The 18,155-nt window shown below is 47.8% G+C and overlaps 1 protein-coding gene across 4 annotated transcripts in view; it reads right to left on the bottom strand.

The window, feature by feature from the left end:
- Positions 1-18,155, bottom strand: part of NADK (NAD kinase) — an 88,893-nt gene that overhangs the window by 60,844 nt on the left and 9,894 nt on the right. For 2 of the 4 annotated variants that reach the window (XM_083163350.1, XM_083163353.1), the window contains exons 1-2: positions 3,810-3,959; positions 2,183-2,402 (exon numbers count right to left, since the gene is read on the bottom strand). In XM_083163350.1, coding sequence (XP_083019476.1) covers positions 2,183-2,361 — 179 coding nt within the window. In that variant the 5' untranslated portion in view covers positions 2,362-2,402; positions 3,810-3,959. Of the gene's footprint in view, positions 1-2,182; positions 2,403-2,878; positions 3,023-3,809; positions 3,960-18,155 lie in introns of those variants that run through there. The other 2 variants (XM_083163352.1, XM_083163351.1) reach the window with 2 other exon arrangements.

The following is an 18,155-nucleotide window of genomic DNA, read 5'->3' as shown; positions in this document are numbered from 1 at the left end:
AGCAGGCTTTCCTAACCACGGTCCTCAAGGCACACCAACCGTGTAGGTTATAAGCAGCCCATACACGTCCCGATGCGGGCGTGTGTTGTGGGCTGCAATAGCAGGGATCACATTGCATTGCATGCGTTGTGCATGCAATGCGATGCAATTTGATGAAACCTAAGTACAAAAAGTATGTGCAAGCACATACTTTTTGTACTGTGCGATGATGTGCGCGGGAGCGTGCACCTCAAAGCACACATCGGCTCAGCACTCTTAGCAGCGTGTATGGGCAGCCTTAGTGATATCCAGCCTTCAGCACAGATGGTTTAATCAGATTCACTCAGATACTAAGTAAGTCACCTGTGCTCAAGCCTGGATATCACTAAAACCTGCACTGTTGGTGTGCGTGGTTGGTAAAGCCTGCCCTAGAGTAACCTTCTTATTTTCCATGGACTGGGCAGAAGCTTCTATAAACAAAGAAAAGTATACAGGGAAGTTTTTTGAGATTTGGCTACCATATGTACAAACTGTCTACGGTCCTGAAAAGAGGAGCTGCGGAAGAGTTTTCACAATACTTCATGGTATGAACTGGAGACGATTAGTAATGATCCTCCTTTCTGAAAAGAGGGAATATTCCTCTAGGTTGATAATGTTGTATTCATTTAAGGCAGGAAACAACCACCATATAAGGATGACCAGGGGATCAACTATTGGACTCTAGAGATGTACGTATATTTTAAACACATGTCCTTTATTTGTATTTGTCAAATTTGGTTTTACCTGATTACTGTGACGAAACATTTGTTTACTTTTGTAAATTTTCCTGTCAATAAATATATATATATATATATATATATATATATATATATATATATAAAAAAAAAAGATACCAATGATGATAAAATGTGTTTAGCCACAATGCCACAGGTCTGCTCAAGGTGCACAGGAGTAGGACATGGTTCACAAGTAGTGATAGTCATGCTTACTCAAGGAGAGAGGATTTAGTACAGAAAAAAAAACAGGGGAGATAGAAAAGAAATTCTAATTACATAAAGAGTGTTCATGTAACGTTCACATCCGATACAATAAAAGACTGAATGTGTGTACACACAGTGAGATTGACAATGCCATTTCCCTTGATCCCCTGGAGCACAGAATTGCCTATACACACTGGACCTTATTCTGTTTAAATTTCACAGCTTTGCGTGTGGATTAAACACTGCCCGCACAACCCCCCCCCCCCCCCCCCCCGGCGAGTTCTCTGCATAGCTGCAAATTGATGTCTTCAATAAACATCCATTTGCAGCCTTGATTAAGGAGGCCAAATCATTCGATGGTTGCCAAACATCGGATGTTTTGGAAGGTGCACTTAAAACTATTTTCCATAGGAACACCCATGAAACGCTGGGAGTTCACATGGGCGCAGCCCGTCCCCACGAACCATGCCCCCTACCCGCACTGGTAGGTGCTAACAGGACGGAAAACGAGCAGTTTGTCGTGCCCGCATGTGCAAATGCGCAGTAGTAAAACATCGCTCCCCAGGCGAACCCGCAATAAGGGGCTACACCCGCACTCCCCCGCACTGGAGCAGCAGGTCTGCCTGCAACTCCCCGGAGCAGCGGTTATGCACACACACCCCCCCCCCCCCCTGCTGGATAGGCAGGGGGGGGGGGGGGTGCTGGCAGACCCGCTGATGCACCGAGTGGAGTGGGGGTGCAGGCAGACACGCCGCTCACCTACACCAGTTGGCTGTGGTGTATAATGGTGGATGGTGGGCGTGTGTTGTAGCCCTGGCGGGGGTCGGTGTTTTGAAAGGGGGTGGGGGGTGTACAATGCTGGTCCATCCCTAGGGGGGGTGAGTTTGTGTATAACGCTGGGCAGGGGGGGGGGGGAGATGTCCTAAGGCAGAAACTATGTGTGTATAACGCTGTCAGTCACTCTTGTAACCCCGCCCAGTGTTATACACACACAGGGGATGAGTGACAGATCTGGCTAAATATATATATATATATATATATATATATATATATATTAATTTGGGGTTATTACTTTTATTATAAGTCTCTGACTGTATTTAGAACAATAAATGAAGATCTCTAAAAGTTTCCCTTATTAGTAGTTACACAATTTCTTAATATTTTAAAATACACAAGATGAATTTACGCGATGAGTACAGGGGGCTAATGTAACTAACACTCACCTGAACTCCTTAGTGCTTCCAGGTCCTGGAGACGCAGACAAGCTGCGGGATTTTGTCCTTCCTCGGATGGGTTTCCCCCGAGGAAGATCCTCTTCACAGTCACAGGCTGCAAAAAAGGGTATAGCGTCGGCGCTCAGGCTCTCCTCTTTGCCACACGCCTTGCCCTGGCAGTTCTCCATAGTGCAATCAGGAATGCCTCACTTATAGACAATAAATTTGCCTAAAAAAGACAATAAAAATACCGATGACACATTAGACTTTCTCTACTGGATAAACAATGTTCATTTCATCAGCCAATTCAGTAACAGGTATGATGTCCAAAGTCTGACACATCAAATGAATCTGCTGTTCAACAGCATTCCCACCTTGCAAGTCCAACAGCTGCCAGCAAGCCACAACACGGCGCAAGACCGAGAGACACAGAAATACCTGTCTGAATAATTGCCTATTAATCCTTACAGTACTGCACTGGAAGAATTGAGGAAACTCCACCCGACTTCCTCAAAACTGACTGAGGTTAGTGCTCAGGGAGCACACAGCCTGGGAACATAAACAGTCTGCATTACACAAACAGGATACAATGTTGACAAAGGGAAAGAAACAATTTAGTACAGGTTATTGCATTGTACAGTTGTTGCAAAATTTACAGCATCTTTAGCAGACTTTGTTCTCCAATACATAGGGGAACCCAATTACCTGCAATCACCGATCGTGGGTAATTGCTTCTCCAGGGCTATCCTATTAGCCCTGATAAGCCGGCACGAAGCTGTGGCTTATCTGGGCTTTTGTTTCAAATGCCTCTGGCAGGCAAAGAAAAATCCTTGATAAGTGCTGGCTCTTTCATGCTGCGGCAGCAAAAACACACAGGTTCCACTGATCCTATGTGTTTTTGCACGATAAAGTGTTTTTTTTTTTTTTTTTTAAAGGAGATCTAATTGGATGCCCAGTAAAAAAAAAAAGTGAAAGATTGCGATAAACTTTTTCCACCCCCCATAGACGCAAACTCCATAAATTCCAGGGGCAGACATGAAGACGGTTGGGTAAAAGCGTAACGGTCAGGACCGGCTCCCTGCAGCAGCCTCTGCCATTCTGGTGCTTGTAGTGCATATCCTGTTCCACTGGGTGTTTCGTCTGGGGGAGGGGGCCTGTGACAGCTGTCTCCGGAGAGATTGGGGGGGGGGGTAGAGGTTACTAGAGCATACCCCATTGCCTGCCCATATGAAGAGACTTGTCTCTTCCACCCTGCCTTGCTGGTGACAGCTGTCACAGACACCCCTCCCCTCTGCAACCACCATGCACAGCCCTGCACCCACCATGCACAGCTCTGCACCCACCATGCACAGCTCTGCACCCATTGGGCTTTATCATTTAAATATACAACTAAAGGAGTAAAACGGACACGTTTTATAATTAGACCCCGTAGAGGTGCAGCCGGAGATTGTACGTACAGGAATTACAGTGACATGCTGCGCACTATGCCGGGGGTGAGTATGACACTACAGTGCTGCACTCTGCGGCGTGTTACTGACCGCACTCCCCAAGGACACGTTACCGCTGAGCTACCAGCCCATACGGAGAGACACGGCAAGCCCGCAGCCCGCCCCGGTCACACCCGGGAGCCACGTACCGATAACTGCCGCTCGCAGCTGACAAGGACATGCTCTCCCCACGCTGATTTTTGCCGGGCGAACCGCCCGGCAAAACTCCCCTGCCGCCGCCCGGGAGTCGGGACTTGGACACGGCGGAGAGTCGCGCTCCACTGACGTCGTCCCATAGAGCAGAGACGTCAGCGCGGCGCGACCACTACTGTACTGGCCGCGTCAGAGCAAGAGCAGCAGCTGCAGCAGCAGCCCGGGCACAGTGCCAGATTGAAGGGTGCGCCGGCCGTGCGTAGGGAAAAGTAGGGATGGCTATCGTTGCCATTACCATCGATGGTTGCCATCGATGTCAATTCTGCAACTGTTTCATCGATGGAGGGAACCCGTCTGGTTCTCCCCCATCGATGGCAAAAGTATTCAACATCGGCCATGAACCATCAATGACTTCGAATCATCGATGGTCGATGGCCATCCCTAGAGAAAAGGCGCCGGTGCGCAGGAAGGGACATGGGAGCTATGGCTGCCGGCCAGTACATAGCGCATGCGTGCTCCCACTGCCCTCACTGTGCGATGGTCGCCAGATCTGCACAAACATTTCTCTATTGTTAATGCGGCTGCTTTGAAGAACACTGTCTAGAGCATACTTGCCTACTTTTGAAAAGCAAAATGAGGGAGATTTTAGATGCTAGCAAAATGCACCGAGTGCAGTGTCGCGCATCATTGAATGGGTGTGTCATATTTCAGGGCGTGTCTAGTGACACATATGGGCGTATCTATTTCCACCCAGGGGTGTGTCCTGCAGTGGCTGGTGGAAAAAAATATGAAGAGCCGCATACCACCAGAGCAAGTATGTATATGGCAACCTACGAGCAGAAGCTGTACAATTGAAACCAGCGATCATGTGTGGTTGCAATGTGTTCAATGGTCATGAAATATTTTCATATAAATAAGTTCATGTTTTCAGTCAGGCTGAAAAATTATAATAGAAAATCATATGGGCACAGAAAGACATAGCAGCATACCTCCCTAGTTTGGCATTATAGAAGTTGCAATCTGCTGCGCCGAAGGCAAGGCCAACTTGAAAATGGGTGTGGCTCAGATGAAAGGGGCGTGGTCTAAGGACTGGTCCAGGGCCTAGCACCACAACCCTGTTTTTGTCACTTTAGGAGCTTGCCCAGCGCTCCCTAAGCAGCCCCTGGCTTTCTCCCTGCACTGGAGATGCCGTGAACATGTGAATGGCATCTCTTCAGCGATCACCGGCTGCTCGGTAGGGTAGCTGAGATCTCCAGCTCCCCCAACTGCCCCCAGCCCGCAGGACACTGCCACCCACAGGAGGAACAGCAGGACAGTCTCCAATTAGTGGGACTGCCCCGCAGTAATTACGACAGTTGGGAGGTATGTAGCATTATTACTACCTATTTATTAGCCCAGGACACAGAGGGGGTGAAGCTCTTGACATGACCTGACCCACCATACACTGAGAAGTTGTGTAAATATGGCCACCAGGGCTTAGAAGGGAGGGACTGTCAGCGCAGCTAGGGAGACTGCAGGCAGGGCTGCCATCAGAAATTGTGGGGCCCGGGACAGACACAATAGGCAGGGCCCCCGGCTCCCCACCATAATACTCATTACATATTATACCACGTGCTTTAATGCCTATGACACAGTATGCTACATGCCATAAATGCCAATTACACATTATGCCGCACAATGTAATGCCCACAACACATTATGCCACACACCGTAATGCACATTACATATTATACCTCGCACTGTAATGCCTATTACACATTGTCACATGCTGTAAAGCCCATTACACATTAAGCCCCACACTGTACACCTCGGCAACCTACGGAATATCATCCTGCGTGTTGGACATACACATTTACTGTTTTCTATTTATTTATATACAGTAGAGAATAGGTGTCACTCCCCAGACTTCAAAAATGACACCTGGAGACAGGGTACAGGGGATGAGATGAAGGGGCGAGAGATGTTTAGGTTATGGGATGAAGTGATGGGTGGCGTGACAAGCTGAGGTAATGGGGCGAGGGGTTAAGGTGGCATGGGGGAGGAGGTATGGAGACAAATCAGCAGAAAGTGAGACCCCAGATTTTTCTTTTTAAGTGTGCATTTAAAAAAATAAAATAAAAAAACAGCAGGATCACGGCACATATCCATAATTAACTGGAATTCAGTTGTACACAGTGTTCTGTTGCAAAACACCATATTAATGCCAGGATTGTAGAATTGTTTAAAATATCGCCCAGCATGTACACTACAAACTATACACGCTCCCGCTGGTTTTACCGACCACCCGTTGTCATCTGTACACGCAGCTCAATTGACAAGTCATCAATGACTACATGAACATAGCGGAGACCCGATGACATTTGTCAATTATATAGTTCAGTGCATATGCACTACATGGTTGGCCCAGCAGATTAGAGGGAAAAGATGATATCACACAGGAGCGAATCGTAAAGTGTATGCACCTTTATAGGTCATCTGCACTACTATAACCAACCAGTCTGTGCACAGAAAGATGTGTACACTACACAGAACACTGACATATATATTACATATACTATATATTATTGCTAACAAACATGTGAATGGTGCAGGGGGTAGCTTGCTGGGCCTGCGGGCCCCCCCAGCAGCCGGGCACCTGGGCAGCGGGGTCCGGGCAGGGCGAGTGGGCAGTGGGGTCCAGGCAGCGCATGGGCAATCAGTGGCGGATGGGAACTAGTTCCCATTCACCGCAGGGACCCTGCCGCTGACTGCCCATACGCCGCAGGGACCTATGCACACCCGCACTGCCCAGGTACCACGTTCCTCCCAGGGCCCCCACAGACCTTAATTTGTCAGAGTCTGCTATTTACTGTATTACATCTGTATTAAATATTTTGCTGGGGTGACATTCCGGGTATAGGGAGCTTGCTAGAAGATCACTACTTGTATAGTGTCAATAAGTGGAGTCACTCACCAGTCTTCAAGTGATATGAAGGGGTTTTAATCAGGCAGCATGGCAATACAAGGCGGGCATCGCAGATGCCCGCCTTGTATTGCCATGCTGCCTGATTTAAACCCCTTCATATCACTTGAAGGGATGCAGTGTAAATCCCGGCGGTCGGGATCCTAGCTTTCAGAATCCTGACCGCTGAAATCCCGGCACTTTGTCCCTCTGTGGGTGTCCACGACACCCCCGGAGGGAGAATAAATTAGTGTGCCGAGCGTAGCGAGGCACCGGGCCCGCAAGGGGGGGAGATCCACGTCCCCCCCTTGTCGGGATTTCTGCGGTCAGGATTCCAGCGTCGGGATTTAATACTGAATCCCACTTGAAGACTGGTGAGTGACTCCACTTATTGACACACTAATATATATATATATATACACATACATACAAACATACATACATACATACATACATACATATATATATATATATATATATATATATATATTCACGCCAGGACTTAAATAATAAAGAAGTCACTCTTTATTCTAATATTTCTATGTTGCGGTTTGAGTGCAAATACAGGAATACAAAATTGTGAAACAGTGCTTGCAGACCTAGTTTATACACGGCCGTAATGCACTAAAACCAAAATTGCCGATTAACCCTTGTTATGCTGCACAGAAAAGCAGGAATTTTATTATACAGACCTGGTCTATCCATGACCATTCTATACTTAATTGGTGTACTAATTAAAGATGGCCGATTAACCCTTGTGCTGTAAAGAATTTTACTGTGTAACGGCAGATATTAAACGAAACATTAGAAGGAAGGTGTTCAAGCTTAATAAATGGCAATATTTATATAATTAATTAGGTACAGCTCCTTGTGGCTGGAGTAGTCATTTTCATCTAGATTATACAGGACAATCGGGGTTTTATTTATTTAAGAAGAGAAACCATAACGACCTGACTATGCTGTGACCTTACTACACATAACAAAAAGTGTAGTGCTTAGGATGGACATATCAATTTTACTTTTGTGGCTAGAACAATTATTTATTTTAAATAGAAACTAGAGAAAGATAAATATATATATATATGCTTTTCTCTATTTATAGAGGTGCAGTGTACGTGTGCTGGCTATCAGCACAATGACATAGGAAGCAGCTCAGTGAGTGTACGTATGTGTGAGTGTCAGTAGAGTGAGACACAGCAGGGAGGAGAAGGAGGAGGGACGGAGAGAACAGCCCAGCAACTTGCGGAGCTTGGCAGCAATGAGGATCAGGAGCCAGAGAGGAGATGCTGACACCGGTCTGATCACTCTCACACGTTGTGAGAACCACAGGTTTCCCCAGGTGAGTCAGGCTGCTGTATAACAGAGTTATACTTACTGCAGCTGCCCGCTCCTGACACTCGTGCTCCCGGCTCACATTTCATCCACAGTCCTCTGCCGCTTCCAAGCCCCCGCCCAAGCTCTTGCTGCCGTACCATGCCACCCTCGGCCAGCGCTACCCAGTCCCACACAGGCCGCGGTGGCCGTCATAATAACGTCACAAGTTGTGCATTCAGGCCCCGCCCCCGCAACATCGCGTTCGCGCATGCGCACTCAGGTTTATTTTTTGCAAAGGGGACAAAAAGCGGGAGGAACCAAGGGATTTGCGGGGGGCGGGAGAAGGATTGAAAAACCGGGAGACTCCCGCTAAATGCGGGAGGGTAGGCAAGTATGGTCTAGAGCCTATAAGTGTAGCACACGGATATGAACTACTTAAACCATTGACGATTTTGAGCTGACAAGTGTGTCTGGGGCAGTGATGAGCGCTGATGCGCGCATCGCTATTCTATAGGATGCCGATAGAATAGCGATGCCAACAACCTGACGTGTGGCCAGAAGACCGGCAATGTGTCAATGAGGATGCCGACACTGGAATCCCAACTGGCATTCTGAATGTAAACATGTGGGGCAAATTAGCGCTAGACCAGGGGAGGGAAGGGGGGTAGTTTTAGGCAGAAGGGTAAGGTTTATGCTGCGCAAGCTGTAGGAACACCCCCAATATTAAGAGTTTGATGAAACTCAGGGAGCCAGAGGTGTGCGCCCACCACCAGTGCTGTGCCTAAACATGTGCATAGGGGTCGTGCGATCGAATGGACCCTCTCCCAAAGGAGAAAGGCCCCGTTTTTCCCCTAACCCCTCTCAACCATAAGGCCAAAGGGGGGGAAAAAGGGATCACTGGGTCCTCTTCGCCAAAGCTTAGAGAGACCTGCTTTCCTCAACCCCCGGAAGGGTCAGGACGATGGGTCCTCCGCACCCGAAGGTTTGGAGAGACCCGTATTAGAGGGGACCGAAGCTCTCCCCAAAAGGATGAGAGCTTCTGTACATTGGGAAATGGTAGGCCCATAAGGGTCAACCACACAACCCAAAAAAACAGTGACACACTACAGAAAACGTGAAAAGTGCACAAACGTGAGAAGAAGAGAAATAAATAATAAAGAGGACCCCAGCCAGAAGGCCGGGGTGGGAGTGTGAAAAATTGTCCTACCCCATCCAAAAGGACGAGGTAAGGACGTGCAGCCTAACCTAGAGGGGAAGTGTGCAATGCTAGTGCTTACTAGTGCATGGTGATTTTGGGATCACCCGTGCATGTTCGGCACCCCCGAGTTTCCCCGGGGGCACAGTGCAGCCTCGGACTCCAGGCAGCCGACGATCAGCGTCCGACCAAGTGTTTCTATGCTCCCATCATAGGACACTTTCCAGCCCGGGCATGGGAATGGGTACTCCACTGGGCTTTTCGAATTACTCCCTTAGGGGTTGAGGCCCCCTCAGAAGAGCAATCTACTCAGTCTCAGTGTTTCTCCGATCCCAAGGTTAAGGTACTAAGCTGGGCTTTTCGCGGTCTCCCCATTAGAGGCTACGAACCTCTGGAACAGGAGCCATCTACTCAGTCCCAGCCTTTCTCTGCTCCTTGGGAATGGATACTACAGATACTACGCTTGATCTTAGCCAAAAGGTGACCTCATGGCACATAGCCTCACAGTAAATGCCAAATGCCCCCACTTTTCTACTTTGCTGTGTACACGGAAACTGTTTTCCGCTGCTCTATTAAGCAGAGCAGTGAGTGAGAGGGGTTCTACCAGCTTCCGCCCCACCGCAGAACACTATATTTGGGAAGTATGTGATTATTAATTTACAGGTGCAAGCTTGCACAGTAGATAACTGATAACATCCAATCAGGAATAAGATTTTACTAAACTACGAAAGACTAAAGAATGTGAGTTGCCAAAAAGAAGCCAAGACACACAGAAGTCTAAAAATACTGCAATATCTGTGGAGCATTTGTGGCCTAGGGCCTTGTTCTAGTTCACTCTTTCTGACAAAATCCTTCTTAGATGGACAAAACCAAGTGCACTGCAGGGGGGCAGATGTAAAATGTGCAGAGAGAATTAGATTTGGGTGAGTTATTTTGTTCTGTGCAGGGAAAATACTGGCTGCTTTATTTTTACACTGCAATATAGATCTCACTTTGAAGAAAACCCCACCCAAATCTAATTTTCTCTGCACAAGTAACATCTGCCCCACCTGCAGTGCACATGGTTTTGTCCATCTAATAAGGAATTTGTCAGAAAGAGTGAACTAGAATAAGGCCCATAGTAACATAGTAGTTGAGGATGGAAAAAGACTTGCGTCCATCAAGTTAAACCTTATTCAGTGCCCGTTAGGTGGTGTAGACTAGATGTGATTTCCCCATTACAGCTTCTTCTTTTTTTAAATTGAGTAAGTTTTATTGTTTTTAATGTATAATTTGATGTACAAATGATGCACCTTTAATACAGTTGTACACGTTTGAAGGTATGCCATGTAAAGCATAATAAATAATAATATTAAAAACGGTGTATATAATATAAAGAAAACTTCACGTTGTATCAGTCTTATGCATATACATAGAGAAAGAAACACAGCATACAGTACAAGTGAACACATGAGCGGTACCCAGATCACTAATCAGGTTAATTATACCCTTTTTACACCAAAATCCCCGTTCCGACCCAGTATTTGGAACTCGGTGCCAAGCCAGGTCGGATCCGGGATTTGAACCGTTTCCCCTACGGTGCCGAATCACAGTGTAAACGGGGGCGGCACTTGGAGATGACATAATCTCCAAGCGCCGGGATCGCCACGCCGGGGCCCCGGATCACCGTACTGGGGCCAAGCCCAGAATCAAGGTAAGCTGCTGGACTGCCCCCAGCTTCTGTGCACCCCCCACCCCCTGTCCGCGAGGTGAATGGATGACGCACACAGGCATCCATTCACCTCCTCCCTGCCTCCACTGCTGTCTGCACAGTACAGCAGACAACAGCGGAGGCAGTGTGCATCCCCCTCCCAAATTCCATGTTGACCGCAGGACGCTGCGGTCCGGAAGTCGGGCTTCTCCCATTGCTGTAAACGGGAGCCGGGTCGGATGACATGGCTTACCCGTTTACACTGCCTTTACCTTCTACCTAGGTCCTGCCGGTGTTCTTCCCTGGTCAGGACCTGGGAAGAAGTCTTGTGTAAAGGGACATGGGTTAACCCTTTTTACACCGCCACTGACCCGGGTCCAGGAGGGAAAAATCCAGGTTTTTGTGGCGGTGTAAAAGGGGTATAAATGGACACGGGCTGACCCCTTTTATACCGCCGCTCACCCGGGTCCATGAGGGAACTTCTTATAAAGAATTTCTTATTTGAATGGAGTTTACGTTTTATTCTGGAAAACAACAGAAGACAACTATATGAAGTGTGATTGGTGCATCAAGTGGTTATATATATTGTTGGCTAGGTGGTACCAAGTCTAGCGCACTCCGATAATCCCCCTTTTTTCCCCACATTCTTGTATCCAGACTCTCACTAACAGGAGAGCCTTATCGGAGTAGCAGCTAGTCAGTGTTAAACTTAGCGCATAACGGAGGCCATACAGTTTGATTTATATATATATATATATATATATATAGTAGCTGGTTTTGTTCGGCACTCCAGACAAATAAATCATCCACCGTGGTGCCCTCAATCCAAACACATAGTCCAAAGATCCAGAGTACTATAAACTAGCACAAACGGAGCAAAGAGCGGCACTCAACGGATTTAAGCAAAGGGAAGAAATTTATTTACAGGGAGACATCATGCAGGCATCATCGACGTTTCAAGGCTTGTCGCCTTTTCATCAGGATGCAGCCAAAGTGCATATAGTGCGGGTGTGTAAAGTGTCTCACTTTACACACCCGCACTATATGCACTTTGGCTGCATCCTGATGAAAAGGCGACAAGCCTTGAAACGTCGATGATGCCTGCATGATGTCTCCCTGTAAATAAATTTCTTCCCTTTGCTTAAATCCGTTGAGTGCCGCTCTTTGCTCCGTTTGTGCTAGTTTATAGTACTCTGGATCTTTGGACTATATATATATATATATATATACTTAAATCTAATGAAGACACCAAATGGATTGACAACGCTGGACACGCCGCAGTATTGCCCGCAAACACACACCTCCACCCCCATTACCCCCGCGCTGGTGGGTAGAGGGGGAGCGAAGGGGCGATCGGCGGGGGGGGGGGGATTGCCTGGGGCGCAGCCAGGCTTTGCACAGGCCCTGGTGGTAACTGTCCATTTTCAAGGAGTGTAAGAAAAAACTCAGGTGTTTCCAGGGAGGGTGTGTGCCGTCAGCTCCGACCTTGATCAGCCTCTATCTGTCGCAGACGTGTGGAAGGGTCATTGTTACGCACACTTGCACAGACCGGGGAAAGCATACTATGGTGAGCAAGCTGCAAACTGAGTTGCAAGCCATTCACAGATTTGCATGGGGCACGATTTGACTCTGTCGCAGCGGCGACTATCTGATCGCAGTCCTCTGCGAAATTCGCACAGGGCCTACAATGCGCTTTCCATCTCGGCATAATAATGATACAAGATAAAGTTTTTTAAATGTGTTTATTTTTGGTTTTACGTTTAAAAAATACAATGACCAGTGCCCAATTACCCAACAGGCTGATTAGGCTGCAGCCCAGGGCGCCAGGACTGGGGGAGGCGCCGGGCAGGTGACAACCGAGGGATAAATTGAAGGTCTAATTTATCCCATGCTTCTTAGCTATCACGTGTACTGATGTACTGTGGGGGGTAAAGTTCTTAAGGTGACTGCCAGATGGCTGTGCCAATGTAACTTATTGATGGAACCATTACTTTATGTACATTGTGCTACAGTGCCAGCCGGGCAGCCTAAAGCCAAAGCCTTCTTCACACACCACAAGCATTAGATCATACATGCCAGCATTGGTGAAGGGGTGCTCCGGTGGTGCACTGGACCACCCATTAGACAAACCGCCGATCTGCACGTGAAAACGGTGACAGCCTGGCAGAGAGAGAGCTGTGAGCTGCCCGGCTGTATTCAGGTAACCTATGGGGGAAGCGGCCGGTGGTGGTGCAGGGGAGGTCGCAGCAGGGATCAGAGATTCCTTCCCTCATGATACATTCCCATGCCCTCCAACATCTGAAGGGCAGAAATCGGTACACATTCAGAAAGGGGGCATGGCCTCGTGGCATGGCATCAAAAAAAGGGGCATGGTATTACACATTATACCACACATTATAATGCCCATTACACATTTTAGTAAACACTGTAATGCCAATTACACATAAGGCCACACACCGTAATGCCCATTAAACATTGTGCCACACATCATGATGCCCATTACATACTATATAACAAACCATAATGCCCATTACATATTTGACAACTAAATGCTGCTTACCTACATGCTCATTGCTAGGGGGTTCTTTCTTGATGCCAGGGGCTTCATCATGTTCGATGCCAGGGGCATCATGTTTGTTGCCAAGGGGGCTTCATGCTCCTTGCCAAGGGGGGAAGAGAAATTGCTTGTTTTCAATGGGGAGGGAATTTCTCATTACAAAGGGGGTGGTGGTTGCTGGTTGCTAAGAGGGGAGAAATTGCTCGTTGTCAAGGGGGAGGGAATTGCTCATTGCCAAGGGGGAGGGAATTGCTTGTTGCCAAGGGGGAGCCGCCGGACTCACACAATTGAAGGAAATGACAGCCGGGCAGAGAGAGCTGTCTGTCCGCTGCCCGGCTGTATAGTCAAAGCAGCAGCAGCCTGGTCCGTCTCTGTTTTCAATTCTCCCGCCGCTGGACGGCCACAAGCCAATAGGAGCTTGTGATCCTCCTGATTGGCTGCCGGACTGCAAGCTCCTATTGGCTTGCGGCCATCCAGACTAGGGAGAATTGATAATAGCGACGGAGCAGGGCACGGTCACCAGGCTGCTGCTGCTGATTTGACTATACGGTAGAGACTAGATCCAGCCGTCAGCGCACAGACAGCGCTCTCTGCCCGGCTGTCAATTCTTTTAAAAAAACGGTACATTCGGTACAGGTTAAATTTGCCGGTACAGACCATTAAAAAACGGTAATGTACCGGCAAATTCGGTACTGTTGGAGGGTATGCATTCCAGTAATACTTTGCGGCTAACCCCTGAGGACTAGTGATTTCAGAGATTTAGCCGCAAATATTGTATGATAAATGTCCCCCTTAGAGTTTAATGTTCACTATCGAACTAGGGAGTGAAGGGCCCATAGAGGAAATGCAACGGCCCCTTGATTGAATGATAGAGTTAATGCTGCTACTGCATGCATGGTAATGTACCAGATTAATAATGTAGAAAAAGCACCATAGTACTGTGCAGTATGGAACCAGATCCTTAGGAGGTGGGGTTGGGCCCCCAGGCAGTGGGACTCACCAGGGGTTTCCCCTATGTGTCTGTGGGTCAGTCGTATAAGAAAAGTGACTTTTGGAAAATGGCTGCCCCCATACGAAAGACAGTTTTTTTAAATAGGTTTTCTATGGGGCAGCCATTTTCAGAAAGTCCCTTTTTTTTCATAAGCGCAGCCAGCCGTCCATACAGTACTGCGGCTGCCGGGATCATCTGTAAACTCAGGAGGTACCGGCTTCACGGGTGGGGGGTTCTTAAACACAATGCGGGGCGGGGGGTGGGTCGGGAAAGTTAGCTCGCGCGGGGGGAGCAGCGGCGTCGGGCTCCAGTGCAATGAATATTTAACGAGCTCATTAAATATTCACTGCGCTGAATTTAGGACCCAGCTTATTGGCTGGGTCCTAAATCCCGTTTCAGACCCGATTTTGATACCAAAATACCGGGTCTGAAACAGGTAGGACCCTCCATTTTAACCGTTTTACAAAAACAACTTTTGTAAAACGGTTAAGTGGTCCTGCACCTTTCAGACCGCACAGATTACCGTTTTAAAACTGTAAAAAATCGGCAAAATACCGTTTTTTAAGTGCGGTCTGAAAGGGGCATTCGTTTTACAGAACATTCAACAAGGAAAAGAAGACATGTGGTGAAATGTAATAGAATGAGAGATTCAGAAAGTGAGAGATTTGGTAAAAGTTTTTTTAAAGCGGCAATCATTTACACTGCAAAATCAAACTGGGTTTGCAGTGTAAGTGATTGCCGCTTTAAAAAAACAACAACTCACTTTCTGATTCTCTCGTCCTATTAAATTTCACCCATGCTGTTTTATTGTGAGACAGCCAGCTGTAGTCTCACAATAAAAGTTTAATTGACTGACTACACCTTTCAGTTCGTCACAACTCAGCCTCTTATTAAAAAAGCACCTTTGTTTGTATACACGCATGGATGAGGAAATCATTAGTGGAAACACAAGTGAATCATCTGTATCTCTTAGAATCAGGAAATATCTTGGCCAAAAGAATAAAAAAAAAATCCCTAGTCTAGGTGAGGTAAAGAATGAGGAAGGGATTTAAATCAATATATCGATGTGATGAGGAAGCTTCCTGATAACACGTACAGTAGTGCTCGTTACAACTGCAAAAGTTAATGCACAGTATAAATACTCTTTTTACTACAGGTTGAGTATCCCGTATCCGGGCATCCCGTATCCGAATTATTCCAAAATCCGTGGGTTTTTTTTGACAATTCAAATTATTTTTTTTGCCCCCTAAACTAGGGGTGTCCAAACTTTTTGTGACGAGGGCCAGATTTGGTGAAGTGTAAATGTGTGGGGGGCCGACCATTCAGCCTGACATTCTTTGAATCATTAATCATATCAGAATGGTCCCCCACTCTGCCCCCATTCACTGTATGTCCCCCAGCCTTCCCCTTCACTGTATTTCCCCCAGCCTGCCCCCATTCACTGTATGTTCCCCACTCTGCACCCATTCACTCTGTCCCCCAGCCTGCCCCCTTCTCTTAATGTCCATCAGTGCCTCCATTCATTGTATGTCCCCAAGCCTGACCCTCCTTCACTGTATGACTCCCATTCACTATGTACCCCACTTTGCCCCATTGACTGTATGTCCCCCAGCCAGACCCTCCCTTCTCTGTATGTTTCCCAGCCCCTTGTGTGAGCCAGAGGAAGAAGAGGCAAAGCAGGCACTGCAAGGACAGGAGATGCTTGGTCTCCCGCTGCTGCCCTCCTCCACTCTGCATGTTGCTGCTCCCCTCTCCAAACACTGCTGTCACTGTGATTGTAGGGTGATATACGATTGCAGCAGCAGGGGTAGGACGCCAAACACATCTGACTGTGGCGGCCGGCACCTCCCCACTGCAGCAGACAGCAAGGTAAAGGCGCACTTGCCGGGGCCCCACCTTTAGGGGGAAATTTACCAAAATGGATTCGTAGAAAAAAGGTGTATTCGTAAGGAGAAATACACCTTTTTTTTACGAATTTGTATTTTCGGGATTTACAATCCCAAAAATACAACAATTCGTAGTCCTAAAGATGGAACATTCGTATTTGTAGTTACAAATACGAATGTCTACACCATCGATAGGATACGACAGAAATCACCATTCAAAAGAATGGTGGTTTCTGATTTACTAAGCAGCCGTACTGACAATACGGCTGCTTAGTGGTGTGAAACACCCACGCAAATACGACAGGAAAATAGAACACCATTTTCCTGTTCTATTTGCGTTTTAGCCTGCACGGATCAGTCAGATCCGTGCAGGCTACAGTGTAAAAAAATAGAAAAATAAATAAATAAAAAAAAAAACGGCGTGGGGTCCCCCCCACAGCCATAACCAGCACCAGGCTGAAGGAGCCGGGGCCGGTAATTAAAAATCAGGGAGCCCGACAAATAGGGGCTCCCCGATTTTTAACAACCAGCCCCAGGCTCCAGGTCCGGGGCTGGTTCCCAAAATACGGGGGACAAAATGACAAGGGGTCCCCCGTATTTCAAGAACCAGCCCCAGGCACAACCAGCCGGCAGGCTAATGCCACAGCCGGGGGGAGACTTTTTATGCAAGTCCCCCCGGCCAAAGCATTAACCCTACCGACCAGTCAGCCTGGCCAGGGGCCCTGGGGGAGTGGGGACCCCCCCAATAAAGGGGTCCCCCCCCTCCAGGACTTACCTGACCAGGCTGAAGCCTGGTGCTGTCCTCGATGCCCCTGGGCGGTGGGCATCGAGCTGATAAATGGTGTAAAAAAAAGATGAACCTATTGTTTTTTACTGGGGCACTACAAGTGCCAGCAAGCCTCCCCAGCAAGCTGGGACTTGGAGAACCACAAGTCCCAGCCTGCTGGGCATTAAAGGGCCCGCTGGCACTTGTAGTTCTACAGTTAAAAAAATAGTGCACAAAACACACTGATACACTTTTAAAATAAAACTTTATTACACACAAAGCCCACACATACTAATACTTACCTATATTCTCTCCGTAGGTAGCCCTGATGTCCTGTGTCGGCGTCTTCTGGTCCTGTGTCGTCTTCTTCCTCCATGTCGAACGTCGCTGTCGCCGTCCGGATCCGACGAAATCCATTTGGGAAGCTGTGGAAGGAAACCATAATCACCTGTCCCAGCGCGACGTAGTCCAGGTAAGGGTCTTTGCAAAAAAAACAAACCGACACCCCGAAACCAGACCGGACTGACGGAGACGCACGTGTGTTTGTTTACATCGTGCGGCTCCGCCTCCCGAATGCCGCTATTGGCCGCCTTGCGGCCTAGCGGCTCCTGATTGGCCGCTAGGCCGCAAGGCGGCCAATAGCGGCATTCGGGAGGCGGAGCCGCACAATGTAAACACCGTGCGTCTCAATCAGTCCGGTCTGGTTTCGGGGTGTCGGTTTGTTTTTTTGCAAAGACCCTTACCTGGACTACGTCGCGCTGGGACAGGTGAGTATGGTTTCCTTCCACAGCTTCCCAAATGGATTTCGTCGGATCCGGACGGCGACAGCGACGGTTGACATGGAGGAAGAAGACGACACAGGACCAGAAGACGCCGACACAGGACATCAGGGCTACCTACGGAGAGAAGATAGGTAAGTATTAGTATGTGTGGGCTTTGTGTGTAATAAAGTTTTATTTTAAATGTGTGTCAGTGTGTTTTGTGCACTATTTTTTTAACTGT

The sequence above is a fragment of the Crinia signifera genome, chromosome 19 (assembly GCF_055691185.1).
Source record: "Crinia signifera chromosome 19, ASM5569118v1, whole genome shotgun sequence".
NCBI classification, from domain to species: domain Eukaryota; kingdom Metazoa; phylum Chordata; class Amphibia; order Anura; family Myobatrachidae; genus Crinia; species Crinia signifera.
This window is presented reverse-complemented; position numbering and strand designations above follow the sequence as displayed.